The sequence below is a fragment of the Oncorhynchus tshawytscha genome, linkage group LG10 (assembly GCF_018296145.1).
Source record: "Oncorhynchus tshawytscha isolate Ot180627B linkage group LG10, Otsh_v2.0, whole genome shotgun sequence".
NCBI lineage: Eukaryota > Metazoa > Chordata > Actinopteri > Salmoniformes > Salmonidae > Oncorhynchus > Oncorhynchus tshawytscha.
The window spans coordinates 1,606,103-1,620,829 of record NC_056438.1 but is presented as its reverse complement, the minus strand read 5'-3'; the positions used below and the strand labels follow the sequence as shown (position 1 = coordinate 1,620,829).

The 14,727-nt window shown below is 44.0% G+C and overlaps 1 protein-coding gene across 1 annotated transcript; it reads right to left on the bottom strand.

Moving 5' to 3' along the window:
- Window positions 1-768: 768 nt before the first annotated feature.
- LOC112238989 (butyrophilin subfamily 3 member A2) lies at window positions 769-14,333 on the bottom strand. Its single transcript, XM_042329296.1, has 9 exons — window positions 14,067-14,333; window positions 8,519-8,872; window positions 6,836-7,120; window positions 6,315-6,425; window positions 5,610-5,636; window positions 5,224-5,256; window positions 4,646-4,888; window positions 3,412-3,654; window positions 769-809 (listed from the first exon to the last, which is right to left on the bottom strand). Exons 1-9 carry the CDS (start codon window positions 14,137-14,139, stop codon window positions 769-771), a joined length of 1,410 nt encoding a protein of 469 aa, XP_042185230.1. The 5' UTR covers window positions 14,140-14,333.
- Window positions 14,334-14,727: the final 394 nt, after the last annotated feature.

Genomic DNA, 14,727 nt, shown 5'->3' with positions numbered 1-14,727 from the left:
GGGACTTGCTTCCATTCAGCCACAAGAGCATTAGTGAGGACTCTCTCTCTCTCTCTCTCTCTTCTCTCAGAGGACCTGTGCCCTAGGACCATGCCTCAGGACAATCTGGCCTGATGACTCCTTGCTGTCCCCAGTCCACCTGGTTGTGCTAAGCGTCAGTATAGAGACAAATTAGAGTCGTATTTCAACGGCTCAGACATGAGGTATGTGGTCTACGGTCAATCACGGATTACAAAAAGAAAGCCAGCCGGAGTCTTGCTCCCAGACAAATTAACACAACTTCTTCGCTTTGAGGACAATACAGTGCCACTGACTTTGCCTGCTACCAAAACCTGCGTTAATCAGTGTAATATATAGTGTGTATTATATAGTAATATATAGTGTATATATCTTTTAAGGAAAGTGTTTTCACTACAAGAGTATTCTAGTAATAAACCATGAGGTCTGATCTACAAGAGGACATTCTAGTCAGGTTAGATGAGAGGACATTACTAGTCAGGTTAGATGTAGAGGACATTACTAGTCAGGTTAGATGTAGAGGACATTACTAGTCAGGTTAGATGTAGAGGACATTACTAGTCAGGTTAGATGTAGAGGACATTACTAGTCAGGTTAGATGTAGAGGACATTACTAGTCAGGTTAGATGTAGAGGACATTACTAGTCAGGTTAGATGTAGAGGACATTACTAGTCAGGTTAGATCAGGTAGATGTAGAGGACATTACTAGTCAGGTTTAGATGTATATATACAGGTTAGAAAAGAGATGACTACTTACGCTTCACTTCCCTAATCAATTTCAAGTTCTTCACTGTAGACAGGAAATACATGAATATTCAGTCTGTGATTAACAGTTGACCCATCAGTATTATAGTAATAAACCATGAGGTCTGTGATTAACAGTTGACCCATCAGTATTATAGTAATAAACCATGAGGTCTGTGATTAACAGTTGACCCATCAGTATTATAGTAATAAACCATGAGGTCTGTGATTAACAGTCACCCCTCAGAGCCTGGTTCCTCTGTCCTACTCAGTACAGCCAGTAGAGGGCTGGTCACCCCTCAGAGCCTGGTTCCTCTTTACCCAGTACAGCCAGTAGAGGATGGTCACCCCTCAGAGCCTGGTTCCTCTGGTCTACCCAGTACACTCAGTAGAGGACTGAGGTAGACAGGTTCTTACCCAGGTGATAGACTAGATAAGGTTTATATTCCAGTGATATGTAACCAGAGGTAGAGAGGTTCTTACCCAGGTGACAGACTAGATAAGGTTTATACTTATCTACTTTTAAACTCGGACAAAACAGAGATGCTTGTTCTAGCTCCCAAGAAACAAAGAGATCTTCTGTTGAATCTGACAATTAATCTTAATGGTTGTACAGTCGTCTCAAATAAAACTGTGAAGGACCTCGGCATTACTCTGGACCCTGATCTCTCTTTTGAAGAACATATCAAGACTGTTTCAAGGACAGCTTTTTTCCATCTACGTAACATTGCAAAAATCAGAAACTTTCTGTCCAAAAATGATGCAGAAAAATTAATCCATGCTTTTGTCACTTCTAGGTTAGACTACTGCAATGCTCTACTCTCCGGCTACCCGGATAAAGCTCTAAATAAACTTCAGTTGGTGCTAAATACGGCTGCTAGAATCCTGACGAGAACCAAAAAATTTGATCATATTACTCCAGTGCTAGCCTCTCTACACTGGCTTCCTGTCAAAGCAAGGGCTGATTTCAAGGTTTTACTGCTAACCTACAAAGCATTACATGGGCTTGCTCCTACCTATCTCTCTGATTTGGTCCTGCCGTACATACCTACACGTACGCTACGGTCACAAGACGCAGGCCTCCTAATTGTCCCTAGAATTTCTAAGCAAACAGCTGGAGGCAGGGCTTTCTCCTATAGAGCTCCATTTTTATGGAACGGTCTGCCTACCCATGTCAGAGACGCAAACTCGGTCTCAACCTTTAAGTCTTTACTGAAGACTCATCTCTTCAGTGGGTCATATGATTGAGTGTAGTCTGGCCCAGGAGTGGGAAGGTGAACGGAAAGGCTCTGGAGCAACGAACCGCCCTTGCTGTCTCTGCCTGGCCGGTTCCCCTCTTTCCACTGGGATTCTCTGCCTCTAACCCCATTACAGGGGCTGAGTCACTGGCTTACTGTGGCTCTCTCATACTGTCCCTGGGAGGGGTGCGTCACCTGAGTGGGTTGATTCACTGATGTGGTCATCCTGTCTGGGTTGGCGCCCCCCCTTGGGTTGTGCCATGGCGGAGATCTTTGTGGGCTATACTCGGCCCTGTCTCAGGATGGTAAGTTGGTGGTTGAAGATATCCCTCTAGTGGTGTGGGGGCTGTGCTTTGGCAAAGTGGGTGGGGTTATATCCTTCCTGTTTGGCCCTGTCCGAGTGTGTCCTCGGATGGGTCCACAGTGTCTCCTGACCCCTCCTGTCTCAGCCTCCAGTATTTATGCTGCAGTAGTTTATGTGTCGGGGGGCTAGGGTCAGTTTGTTATATCTGGAGTACTTCTCCTGTCCTATTCGGTGTCCTGTGTGAATCTAAGTGTGCGTTCTCTAATTCTCTCCTCTCTTTCAGAGGACCTGAGCCCTAGCACCATTACCTGACATGATGACTCCTTCTGTCCCCAGTCCACCTGGCCATGCCTGTTCCAGTTTCAACTGTTCCCTAGGATGCTGGTCATTTATGAACATTTGAACATCCCATGTTCTGACTCCACCCGGCACAGCCATGATGACTCGGAGGACCTTGACCATGCCCCAGACTACCCACCTGGCCAGTCTATCTGCTGCTGTTCCAGTTTCAACTGTTCTGCCTTATTATTATACGACCATGCTGGTCATTTATGAACATTTGAACATCTTGGCCATGTTCTGTTATAATCTCCACCCGGCACAGCCAGAAGAGGACTGGCCACCCCACATAGCCTGGTTCCTCTCTAGGTTTCTTCCTAGGTTTTGGCCTTTCTAGGGAGTTTTTCATAGCCACCGTGCTTCTACACCTGCATTGCTTGCTGTTTGGGGTTTTAGGCTGGGTTTCTGTACAGCACTTTGAGATATCAGCTGATGTACGAAGGGCTTTATAAATAAATTTGATTTGATATTCCAGTGATATGTAACCAGAGGTAGAGAGGTTCTTACCCAGGTAATAGACTAGATAAGGATTATATTCCAGTGATATGTAACCAGAGGTAGAGAGGTTCTTACCCAGGTAATAGACTAGATAAGGTTTATATTCCAGTGATATGTAACCAGAGGTAGAGAGGTTCTTACCCAGGTAATAGACTAGATAAGGTTTATATTCCAGTGATATGTAACCAGAGGAAGAGGTTCTTACCCAGGTGATAGACTAGATAAGGTTTATATTCCAGTGATATGTAACCAGAGGAAGAGGTTCTTACCCAGATCGATGAGAAGATCAGGTTCCAGATCCAGTAGAATCCTGTAAAAGTCTAATTTCACCCTTCTTGGGTCGTCTGCTTCTTCTAGGGCCTGGTACAACTGTCTCATCTGGTCCTGGCTGGTCATCTGGTGGATCCTGGTGTTACAGTACAACTTCTCATAGAACAGCTCAAGAAGGATGGGCTTCACCTTGGTAACCTTCTGAATGAGTTGATCCTTATTGACGTCCACAAATGTGGCACCTGAAAAGAGATGTAGAGTTATATACTGTAGAATAGGACATTACTAGTCAGGTGAGATGTAGAGGACATTACTAGTCAGGTGAGATGTAGAGGACATTACTAGTCAGGTGAGATGTAGAGGACATTACTAGTCAGGTGAGATGTAGAGGACATTACTAGTCAGGTGAGATGTAGAGGACATTACTAGTCAGGTGAGATGTGAGAGAGGACATTACTAGTCAGGTGAGATGTAGAGGACATTACTAGTCAGGTGAGATGTAGAGGACATTACTAGTCAGGTGAGATGTAGAGGACATTACTAGTCAGGTGAGATGTAGAGGACATTACTAGTCAGGTGAGATGTAGAGGACATTACTAGTCAGGTGAGATGTAGAGGACATTACTAGTCAGGTGAGATGTAGAGGACATTACTAGTCAGGTGAGATGTAGAGGACATTACTAGTCAGGTGAGATGTAGAGGACATTACTAGTCAGGTGAGATGTAGAGGACATTACTAGTCAGGTGAGATGTAGAGGACATTACTAGTCAGGTGAGATGTAGAGGACATTACTAGTCAGGTGAGATGTAGAGGACATTACTAGTCAGGTGAGATGTAGAGGACATTACTAGTCAGGTTAGATGTAGAGGACATTACTAGTCAGGTTAGATGTAGAGGACATTACTAGTCAGGTGAGATGTAGAGGACATTACTAGTCAGGTTAGATGTAGAGGACATTACTAGTCAGGTTAGATGTCAGCCTGGTTCCTACCCAGTACAGCCTGGTTCTTCCTAGGTTTATATTCCCAGTAACCAGCCAGGTGATAGACTAGATAAGGTTTATATTCCAGTGATATGTAACCAGAGGTAAAGAGGTTCTTACCCAGGTAATAGACTAGATAAGGTTTATATTCCAGTGATATGTAACCAGAGGTAGAGAGGTTCTTACCCAGGTGATAGACTAGATAAGGTTTATATTCCAGTGATATGTAACCAGAGGAAGAGGTTCTTACCCAGATCGATGAGAAGATCAGGTTCCAGATCCAGTAGAATCCGGTAAAAGTCTGATTTCATCCGTCTTGTGTCTTCTGCTTCTTCTAGAGCCTGGTACAACAGTTTCATCTGGTCCTGTCTGGTCCTGGCAGCATGGATCTCATAGTACCTCTCAGAACGGATCAAGAAAAATGCTATGGGAATCACCAAGGTAACATTCTGACTGAGGTGAACCCTGTGAATGTCCACAACCAGGGCATCACCTAGACAGGAAAGAAAACAGATGTAGAGTTATATACTGTAGAACTAGAGGACATTACTAGTCAGGTGAGATGTAGAGGACATTACTAGTCAGGTGAGATGTAGAGGACATTACTAGTCAGGTGAGATGTAGAGGACATTACTAGTCAGGTGAGATGTAGAGGACATTACTAGTCAGGTGAGATGTAGAGGACATTACTAGTCAGGTTAGATGTAGAGGACATTACTAGTCAGGTTAGATGTAGAGGACATTACTAGTCAGGTTAGATGTAGAGGACATTACTAGTCAGGTTAGATGTAGAGTTATATACAGGTTAGAAAAGAGATGACTACTTACGCTTCACTTCCCTAATCAATTTCAAGTTCTTCACTGTAGACAGGAAATACATGAATATTCAGTCTGTGATTAACAGTTGACCCATCAGTATTATAGTAATAAACCATGAGGTCTGTGATTAACAGTTGACCCATCAGTATTATAGTAATAAACCATGAGGTCTGTGATTAACAGTTGACCCATCAGTATTATAGTAAAACCATGAGGTCTGTGATTAACAGTTGACCCATCAGTATTATAGTAATAAACCATGAGGTCTGTGATTAACAGTTGACCCATCAGTATTATAGTAATAAACCATGAGGTCTGTGATTAACAGTTGACCCATCAGTATTATAGTAATAATCGTAATCTCTATATGTGAAACTAACAAGACAACAACTTACCTTGTTGTTCCAGTAGTTCTCTCTTCTCTGTAGACAAAAGAAAAAAAATGTATAAAAAATTACAAAAATCATTAAAAAACTAATATACAGTATAACCATTAAAACCATGAGATCTGTGATTAACAGTTGACCCATCAGTGTTATAGAAGGTAACCTGGTATAAATGAGAGTAATGGACAGTATATGGGTCATTCCTAGTTATATCCTGATCTAATACAGGACTGGTCTGAAGGTAACGTGGTATAAATGAATAGAGTCTAATGGACAGTATATGGGTCATTCCTAGTTATATCCTGATCTAATACAGGACTGGTCTGAAGGTAACCTGGTATAAATGGAGTCTAATGGACAGTATATGGGTCATTCCTTGACTTTTTCCACATTTTTGTTACGTTACAGCCTTATTCTAAAATGGATTCAATCCTTTTTTTGCCATCAATCTACACACAATACCCCATAATGACATCCCAATACCCCATAATGACATCCCAATACCCCATAATGACATCCCAATACCCCATAATGACATCCCAATACCCCATAATGACATCCCAATACCCCATAATGACAAAGCAAAAACAGTTTGCTTTTTAAAAATTTAGCAAATAAGAAATAAAATAACTGAAATATCACACTTGTTTAATGACATGGCATCAAGGACCAGTCAGAGATCAAGGACCAGTCAGAGATCAAGGTTAAACTCACCTTCAGTATATTTTCTCCACATGTAGACACCAGCTGAAGCTGCAAGAACTACAACAGCTGCTGCTATTAGACCAATAATCAACTCTACTTGTGATTTAGGAAACACGTCATCTGAAACAGAGAAGCCATGTCAAACCATTACAACACTACATATAGGAAGTAAAGTATAATTTATAAATACTACTGAACAGACCAATAAGGTCATCCCCTAGGAAACACCTCATCTGAAACAGAGAAGCCATGTCAAACCATTACAACACTACATATAGGAAGTAAAGTATAATTTATAAATACTACTGAACAGACCAATAAGGTCATCCCCTAGGAAACACCTCATCTGAAACAGAGAAGTCATGTCAAACCATTACAACACCTACATATATACTGTACAGGAAGTAAAGCATAATTTATAAATACTACTGAACAGACCAATAAGGTCATCCCCTAGGAAACCGTCCTCCACTAACTAGTCTAACGAACAAGAGGTCTCAGGTATTTGGGTTAACCAATGAAGACCTCACCTGGGACATGAATCTCTGTCTCCTTCAGGTGGTTGATCTCCGTCTGGTGAACTCTACAGGTGAACATGTTGGTGTCAGTCTTGTCCACGGTGACATGTTGTCTCACAGTGTAGAGGCCCTCTGAGTCCCTGTGTTTCTCTGGAGGTCCATCAGCGGGGGGGTTGGTTCCAGAACTGTCCAGCCACTCCATATCAGGTTCAGGAAACCAGCCTCCAGACTCACACTTCAGGACCACCCCCCAGTCTTTAGTTCCATCAATAGAGATCACTGGCTGAGATACAGCACCTACAGATACAAGATACTGAAGGGTATTACCAGAACCCTGCAGCACCCCAGTATTACCAGAACCCTGCAGCACCCCAGTATTACCAGAACCCTGCAGCACCCCAGTATTAACAGAACCCTGCAGCACCCCAGTATTAACAGAACCCTGCAGCACCCCAGTATTAACAGAACCCTGCAGCACCCCAGTATTAACAGAACCCTGCAGCACCCCAGTATTAACAGAACCCTGCAGCACTCCAGTATTAACAGAACCCTGCAGCACCCCAGTATTAACAGAACCCTGCAGCACTCCAGTATTAACAGAACCCTGCAACACTCCAGTATTAACAGAAAGATAGTCAGAAGTCAAGCTGTACATACATTAAATAAAAAATACATTAAAGAGATCATTATTAAACCAGCAACAACTTTACTTTAAAGACCTTTAAAGACCTCTGCATCAATTATTCCATGTGTCAAAAGACTTGGACAACAGTAGGAATATTGGGACACAGCCAGTGTGACAGGTTTTGTGTTGTAAAGGCTGTGTGCTGAGCAGCTGAATACATGGAGGAAGACCGGCTGAATACGTGATGAGGGAGGAAGACCGGCTGAATACGTGATGAGGGAGGAAGACCGGCTGAATACGTGATGAGGGAGGAAGACCGGCTGAATACGTGATGAGGGAGGAAGACCGGCTGAATACGTGATGAGGGAGGAAGACCGGCTGAATACGTGATGAGGGAGGAAGACCGGCTGAATACGTGATGAGGGAGGAAGACCGGCTGAATACGTGATGAGGGAGGAAGACCGGCTGAATACGTGATGAGGGAGGAAGACCGGCTGAATACGTGATGAGGGAGGAAGACCGGCTGAATACGTGATGAGGGAGGAAGACCGGCTGAATACGTGATGAGGGAGGAAGACCGGCTGAATACGTGATGAGGGAGGAAGACCGGCTGAATACGTGATGAGGGAGGAAGACCGGCTGAATACGTGATGAGGGAGGAAGACCGGCTGAATACGTGATGAGGGAGGAAGACCGGCTGAATACGTGATGAGGGAGGAAGACCGGCTGAATACGTGATGAGGGAGGAAGACCGGCTGAATACGTGATGAGGGAGGAAGACCGGCTGAATACGTGATGAGGGAGGAAGACCGGCTGAATACGTGATGGAGGAAGACCAGCTGAATACATGATCTATAACAGAGGAAGGAATGATGAGGGAGGAAGACCAGCTGAATACATGATCTATAACAGAGGAAGGAATGATGATGGAGGAAGACCAGCTGAATACATGATCTATAACAGAGGAAGGAATGATGAGGGAGGAAGACATGTTGATATTTTAGCAGCCAATCATTTAGCCAGATTTACCAATACAACCTCTGATCACATCTCCAGTATTCATGACTCACCAACAAGGAGTTGAATGGTGGTTTCCTTCACCTGGCTGGTCAGTGTTGGAAGGAAGCACCTGTAGCTTCCAGCATCAGAGAGAGTAACTCTGGTCAGCTTTAAGGAGACGTTGCCTTTCTTCAGTTCTTCATGAAACATTGATGTCCTTCCCCTGTAGGATGGATGTTGCTCATCATTGGAGTCTCGACCGTCAAGGTAAAGATGGACGTTTGTTTTCAGGTACAATCTTGTCCATTCCACTGTCATGTCCTCAGCACTGACATTGGGTTCCAGGGAACATGGTAGAATGATGTCATCACCAGCTAAGGCAACGACTGGGTCAGCCGGTCCAACAACCTGAACCTCAGACGACCCTGGAGAAAAACGAAGGACACACAGTTAAAGATCCCTCATACCTCCAGAGGGGTGTTCATGTTTTGGTTCCCTTCCCCTGATCTGTGCCTCGACACAATCCTGTCTTGGAGCTCTACGGACAATTCCTTCGACCTCATGTCTTGGTTTTTGCTCTGACATGCACTGTCAACTGTGGGACATTATATAGACAGGTGTGTACCTTTCCAAATCATGTCCAATTAATTGAATTTACCACAGGTGGACTCCAATCAAGTTGTAGAAACATCTCAAGGATGATCAATGGAAACAGGATGCACCTGAGATCAATTTTGAGTCTCATAGCAAATGGTCTAATTACTTATGTAAATAAGGCATTTCAGGAAGAAAAAAAATCTTGAGATTTGCTACATTCTCTAAACCTATTTTCTCTTTGTCATCAAGGCAAAGGGTGGCTACTTTGAAGAATCTCAAATATAAAATATATTTTGATTTGTTTAACACTTTTTTGGTTACGACATGATTCCATATGTGTTATTTCATAGTTTTGATGTCTTCACTATTATTCTATAATGTAGAAAATTGTAAAAAATTAAATACATTATTTTTTAAATCCCAAAGCAGACTAGGGGGAAAATATGTCACTTGAGCACTTCACCCTGCTGTTGTAATAAAACATTTTGATAACTCGACTCTCTCGACAAACAGAACATGTTTTAACAGACGTCTCTTCCCGTTCATCAAATGGCTGCTGCAGTTTGGATAGAAAACGTAAATAAAAGACTATACTAACATTTTAAAATTGATTGCACAATAAAGTCGGGGACTCATTTCCATTGTGGTGCCATTTTTTTTTTTACATAAATAAATAAATATACAATTACATAGGCCTAGTGTAAATACAGACTCATTACAGACGCATTAAAAGGTTCTACTGTTCACACATTCATTTCTAAAGTGGTTATGGTTGGCTTTGAGTTGCTGTGGTAGTTTGTTCCAGTCAACAGCACCGGTATATACAATGGGTTCTTACCAGATATAATACTCTATTTAAATATAGAGTATTATATTTAAAACAGTGAATATTAGAGTCTCTGGTTCTGGTATTATGCTAGTAGACATCTCTAACAAATGAAAAATACTTCAGATATCTGGAGGCTGAGTGATATTTCTGTGAACCAGACCAAGATGAATTAATGCTACTATTTTTTTCCACTGATAGCCAGCCTATCAGCTTCAAATGCTGGACCTCCAGATGAGGGGGGAGTTTAAGTACCATTCTAACAGACTTGTTTTGGCTGGTCTGTACATTATTCTGTAGATGTTTGGGGCTGCTGGTGAACCATGATGAGACATAATCAAAGTAACACTAGACTAGATGTTTGGGGCTGCTGGTGAACCATGATGTGCAGCATATTCAGACACTAGACTAGATGTTTGGGGCTGCTGGGGAACCATGATGTGCAGCATATTCAGACACTAGACTAGATGTTTGGGGCTGCTGGGGAACCATGATGATAATCAGTGACACTAGACTAGATGTTTGGGGCTGCTGGGGAACCATGATGATAATCAGTGACACTAGACTAAATGTTTGGGGCTGCTGGGGAACCATGATGATAATCAGTGACACTAGACTAGATGTTTGGGGCTGCTGGGGAACCATGATGATAATCAGTGACACTAGACTAGATGTTTGGGGCTGCTGGGGAACCATGATGATAATCAGTGACACTAGACTAGATGTTTGGGGCTGCTGGGGAACCATGATGATAATCAGTGACACTAGACTAGATGTTTGGGGCTGCTGGGGAACCATGATGATAATCAGTGACACTAGACTAGATGTTTGGGGCTGCTGGGGAACCATGATGATAATCAGTGACACTAGACTAGATGTTTGGGGCTGCTGGTGAACCATGATGATAATCAGTGACACTAGACTAGATGTTTGGGGCTGCTGGTGAACCATGATGTGCAGCATAATCAGACACTAGACTAGATGTTTGGGGCTGCTGGTGAACCATGATGTGCAGCATAATCAGACACTAGACTAGATGTTTGGGGCTGCTGGGGAACCATGATGATAATCAGTGACACTAGACTAGATGTTTGGGGCTGCTGGGAAACCATGATGATAATCAGTGACACTAGACTAGATGTTTGGGGCTGCTGGTGAACCATGATGTGCAGCATAATCAGACACTAGACTAGATGTTTGGGGCTGCTGGTGAACCATGATGTGCAGCATAATCAGACACTAGACTAGATGTTTGGGGCTGCTGGTGAACCATGATGTGCAGATCGGCGGGGCTCAGTGTTGACAAAGGGTCCAGACCAATTGGCAAAAGAGGCATTGTAGCTGGAGTAATTTAGTTTGCTAGCCGGGAGATGCGCTAACTGGCGCTAGCTTCGGGACAAGGGAGTTAGCCACTCGGTAGCAGCTAGCTAGCAGCGATGACACGATGAAAAGGTCCAGAGCTTACAGCTGGATTCCAGTAGTGGAGAGAAACAGTCCGATATGCTCATGGTTGATATCACGCTGTGCAGACTGGCGGGTATCATCCAGGCTAAAAGCGGCTGGTGTCTGAGCTAAAGGTAAAGGCCATTAGCAGTGGCTAACAATGACTAAAATAGCTAGTAGGTAATTAGCTGGTTAGCATCTGGTGGCTAGCTTCTGATGGAGGTTCTAGCTATAAGGTCTAAAAATAGCAGATCCGTATCACATTGGGTGAGAAGGTATATTTAATTAAAAAATGGAAAAAGATAGATAAAAATATTGAAATATGTACACAAAAAAAGACGAAGAGCAAAAATGTGCACGGTACAACGACAAAACACGTCCCCACTGCTACGCCATCTTGGAAAATCTGGTGGACAGAGGACAGGATAGACAGACTGGTAGACTATATTGTTACTATGAATGGTGAATAGAGGAGAGACTGGTAGACTATATTGTAATCTATGAATGGTGGATAGAGGACAGACTGGTAGCCTATATTGTCACTATGAATGGTGGATAGAGGACAGACTGGTAGCCTATATTGTCACTATGAATGGTGGATAGAGGACAGACTGGTAGACTATATTGTCACTATGAATGGTGGATAGAGGACAGACTGGTAGACTATATTGTCACTATGAATGGTGGATAGAGGACAGACTGGTAGACTATATTGTCACTATGAATGGTGGATAGACAGAGCAGACACATGCACATTTGTGGCCTGCTGGAGGTCATTTTGCAGGGCTCTGGCAGTGCTCCTCCTGCTCCTCCTTGCACAAAGGTGGAGGTAGCGGTCCTGCTGCTGGGTTGTTGCCCTCCTACGGCCTCCTCCACGTCTCCTGATGTACTGGCCTGTCTCCTGGTAGCGCCTCCATGCTCTGGACACTACGCTGACAGACACAGCAAACCTTCTTGCCACAGCTCGCATTGATATATTCCATCCTGGATGAGCTGCACTACCTGAGCCACTTGTGTGGGTTGTAGACTCCGTCTCATGCTACCACTAGAGTGAAAGCACCGCCAGCATTCAAAAGTGACCAAAACATCAGCCAGGAAGCATAGGAACTGAGAAGTGGTCTGTGGTCCCCACCTGCAGAACCACTCCTTTATTGGGGGTGTCTTGCTAATTGCCTATAATTTCCACCTGTTGTCTATTCCATTTGCACAACAGCATGTGACATTTATTGTCAATCAGTGTTGCTTCCTAAGTGGACAGTTTGATTTCACAGAAGTGTGATTGACTTGGAGTTACATTGTGTTGTTTAAGTGTTCCCTTTATTTTTTTGAGCAGTGTATAAATAAGGCAGTGTGCAACTGATATGTGACACGTATTAATGCCAAAATTACATGCAAAACAGGCAACTACAAAAAATATATATATATTTTTAGCTAGAGCCCCACCTGCCCTGAATGACGGGTCGCCACTGTTCTGTTCAACTCAGATGGTAAAATGTCTCCTCTTTCTCGTCATAAACATGGAGACACTTCCTTTACTAAGCTTAACAATGTTCGCCAGTCTCTACTTTATGCGCCACTTCGATACAGCTACGATGTCCGTAACAAGTTAGGAGAGCATTATCGTTAACCCTAACCATATTCCTAAACTTAAATGAATTATCCTAACCTACTTTGGGAAAATCTCCTATAACCTGCTGTGAAAAAGTCACTGCCATATCGAAGTATCGTTAAAGTAAAGTGTTTCTCAGCCACGGACACCACCACCCTACAGCTCCACCACCCTACAGCACCACCACCCTACAGCACCACCACCCTACAGCTCCACCACCCTACAGCACCACCACCCTACAGCACCACTACCCTACAGCACCGCCACCCTACAGCACCGCCACCCTACAGCACCGCCACCCTACAGCACCGCCACCCTACAGCACCACCACCCTACAGCTCCACCACCCTACAGCACCACCACCCTACAGCACCACCACCCTACAGCACCACTACCCTACAGCACCACCACCCTACAGCACCACCACCCTACAGCACCACCACCCTACAGCACCACCACCCTACAGCACCACCACCCTACAGCACCACCACCCTACAGCACCACCACCCTACAGCACCACAGCACCACCCTACAGCACCGCCACCCTACAGCACCGCCACCCTACAGCACCACCACCCTACAGCACCACCCTACAGCACCGCCACCCTACAGCTCCGCCACCCTACAGCACCACCACCCTACAGCACCACTACCCTACAGCACCACCACCCTACAGCACCACCACCCTACAGCACCGCCAACCTACAGCACCACCACCCTACAGCACCACCACCCTACAGCACCACCACCCTACAGCACCACCACCCCAGCACAGCACCGCCACCCTACAGCACCACCACCCTACAGCACCACCACCCTACAGCACCACCACCCTACAGCACCTCCACCCTACAGCACCACCACCCTACAGCTCCACTACCCTACAGCTCCACCACCCTACAGCACCACCACCCTACAGCTCCACTACCCTACAGCTCCACCACCCTACAGCACCACACCCAAACTGCCCCGTCTGATCAGACGACAAGACATCTACATTTCCTGCACTCGGTTATGATCCTGCACTTGAATTCTCCCCGTTTCTTTCTTGTTAATATTATGTTCAGATAATAAAATAGCCTTCAGGCTAAATTAATAAAATATCCTACAGGCTAAACAATGAAGGAATAATGTTGTGTCCTACCTGTCGTTATCAATGAAACACTGATGAACAGAATCCCAAAACACCAGACCGCCGAGGTCGGAAAAGTCTTCATTTCACGAACAAAACAAGTCTGACTCCAAGGTAAAGCTGTTTGTAACTGGTCAATTAAACTATTAGGAGTTTAGAAAAATAAACCAAAACAGTTGAAAGACTAATTTGTCAACGAACAGAATGTAACACGACGTCTGTTCTAGAAATAACGGAGGAAAAGGGTGGTGGAGTTTCACACTTTACTTTCACTTTCACTTACAGTACTTCTAGTTGAATATCATCTCGCGATATCTAGTTCCATCTAGTGTTCTGATATGGACATTAACTTCATGTCATCTCGCGATATCTAGATCCCTCTAGTGTTCTGATATGGACATTAACTTCATGTCGTCTCGCGATATCTAGATCCATCCAGTGTTCTGATATGGACATTAACTTCATGTCAAATGTCATAAAACACACACGAGCACTAATGTGAATAGTGAAATAAATGTGACAACAAGTAGGCTGTAGGAAATATTTAAACGAGTAACAACTTACGATGTGAAATGACCCAAGAACATTGATCATATAAAATGAATGTGACTTTCACTGTCAGTTGTTGACTAGCTAGATAGGTGTGAGCATTACTGCAGAAATTACACTAATT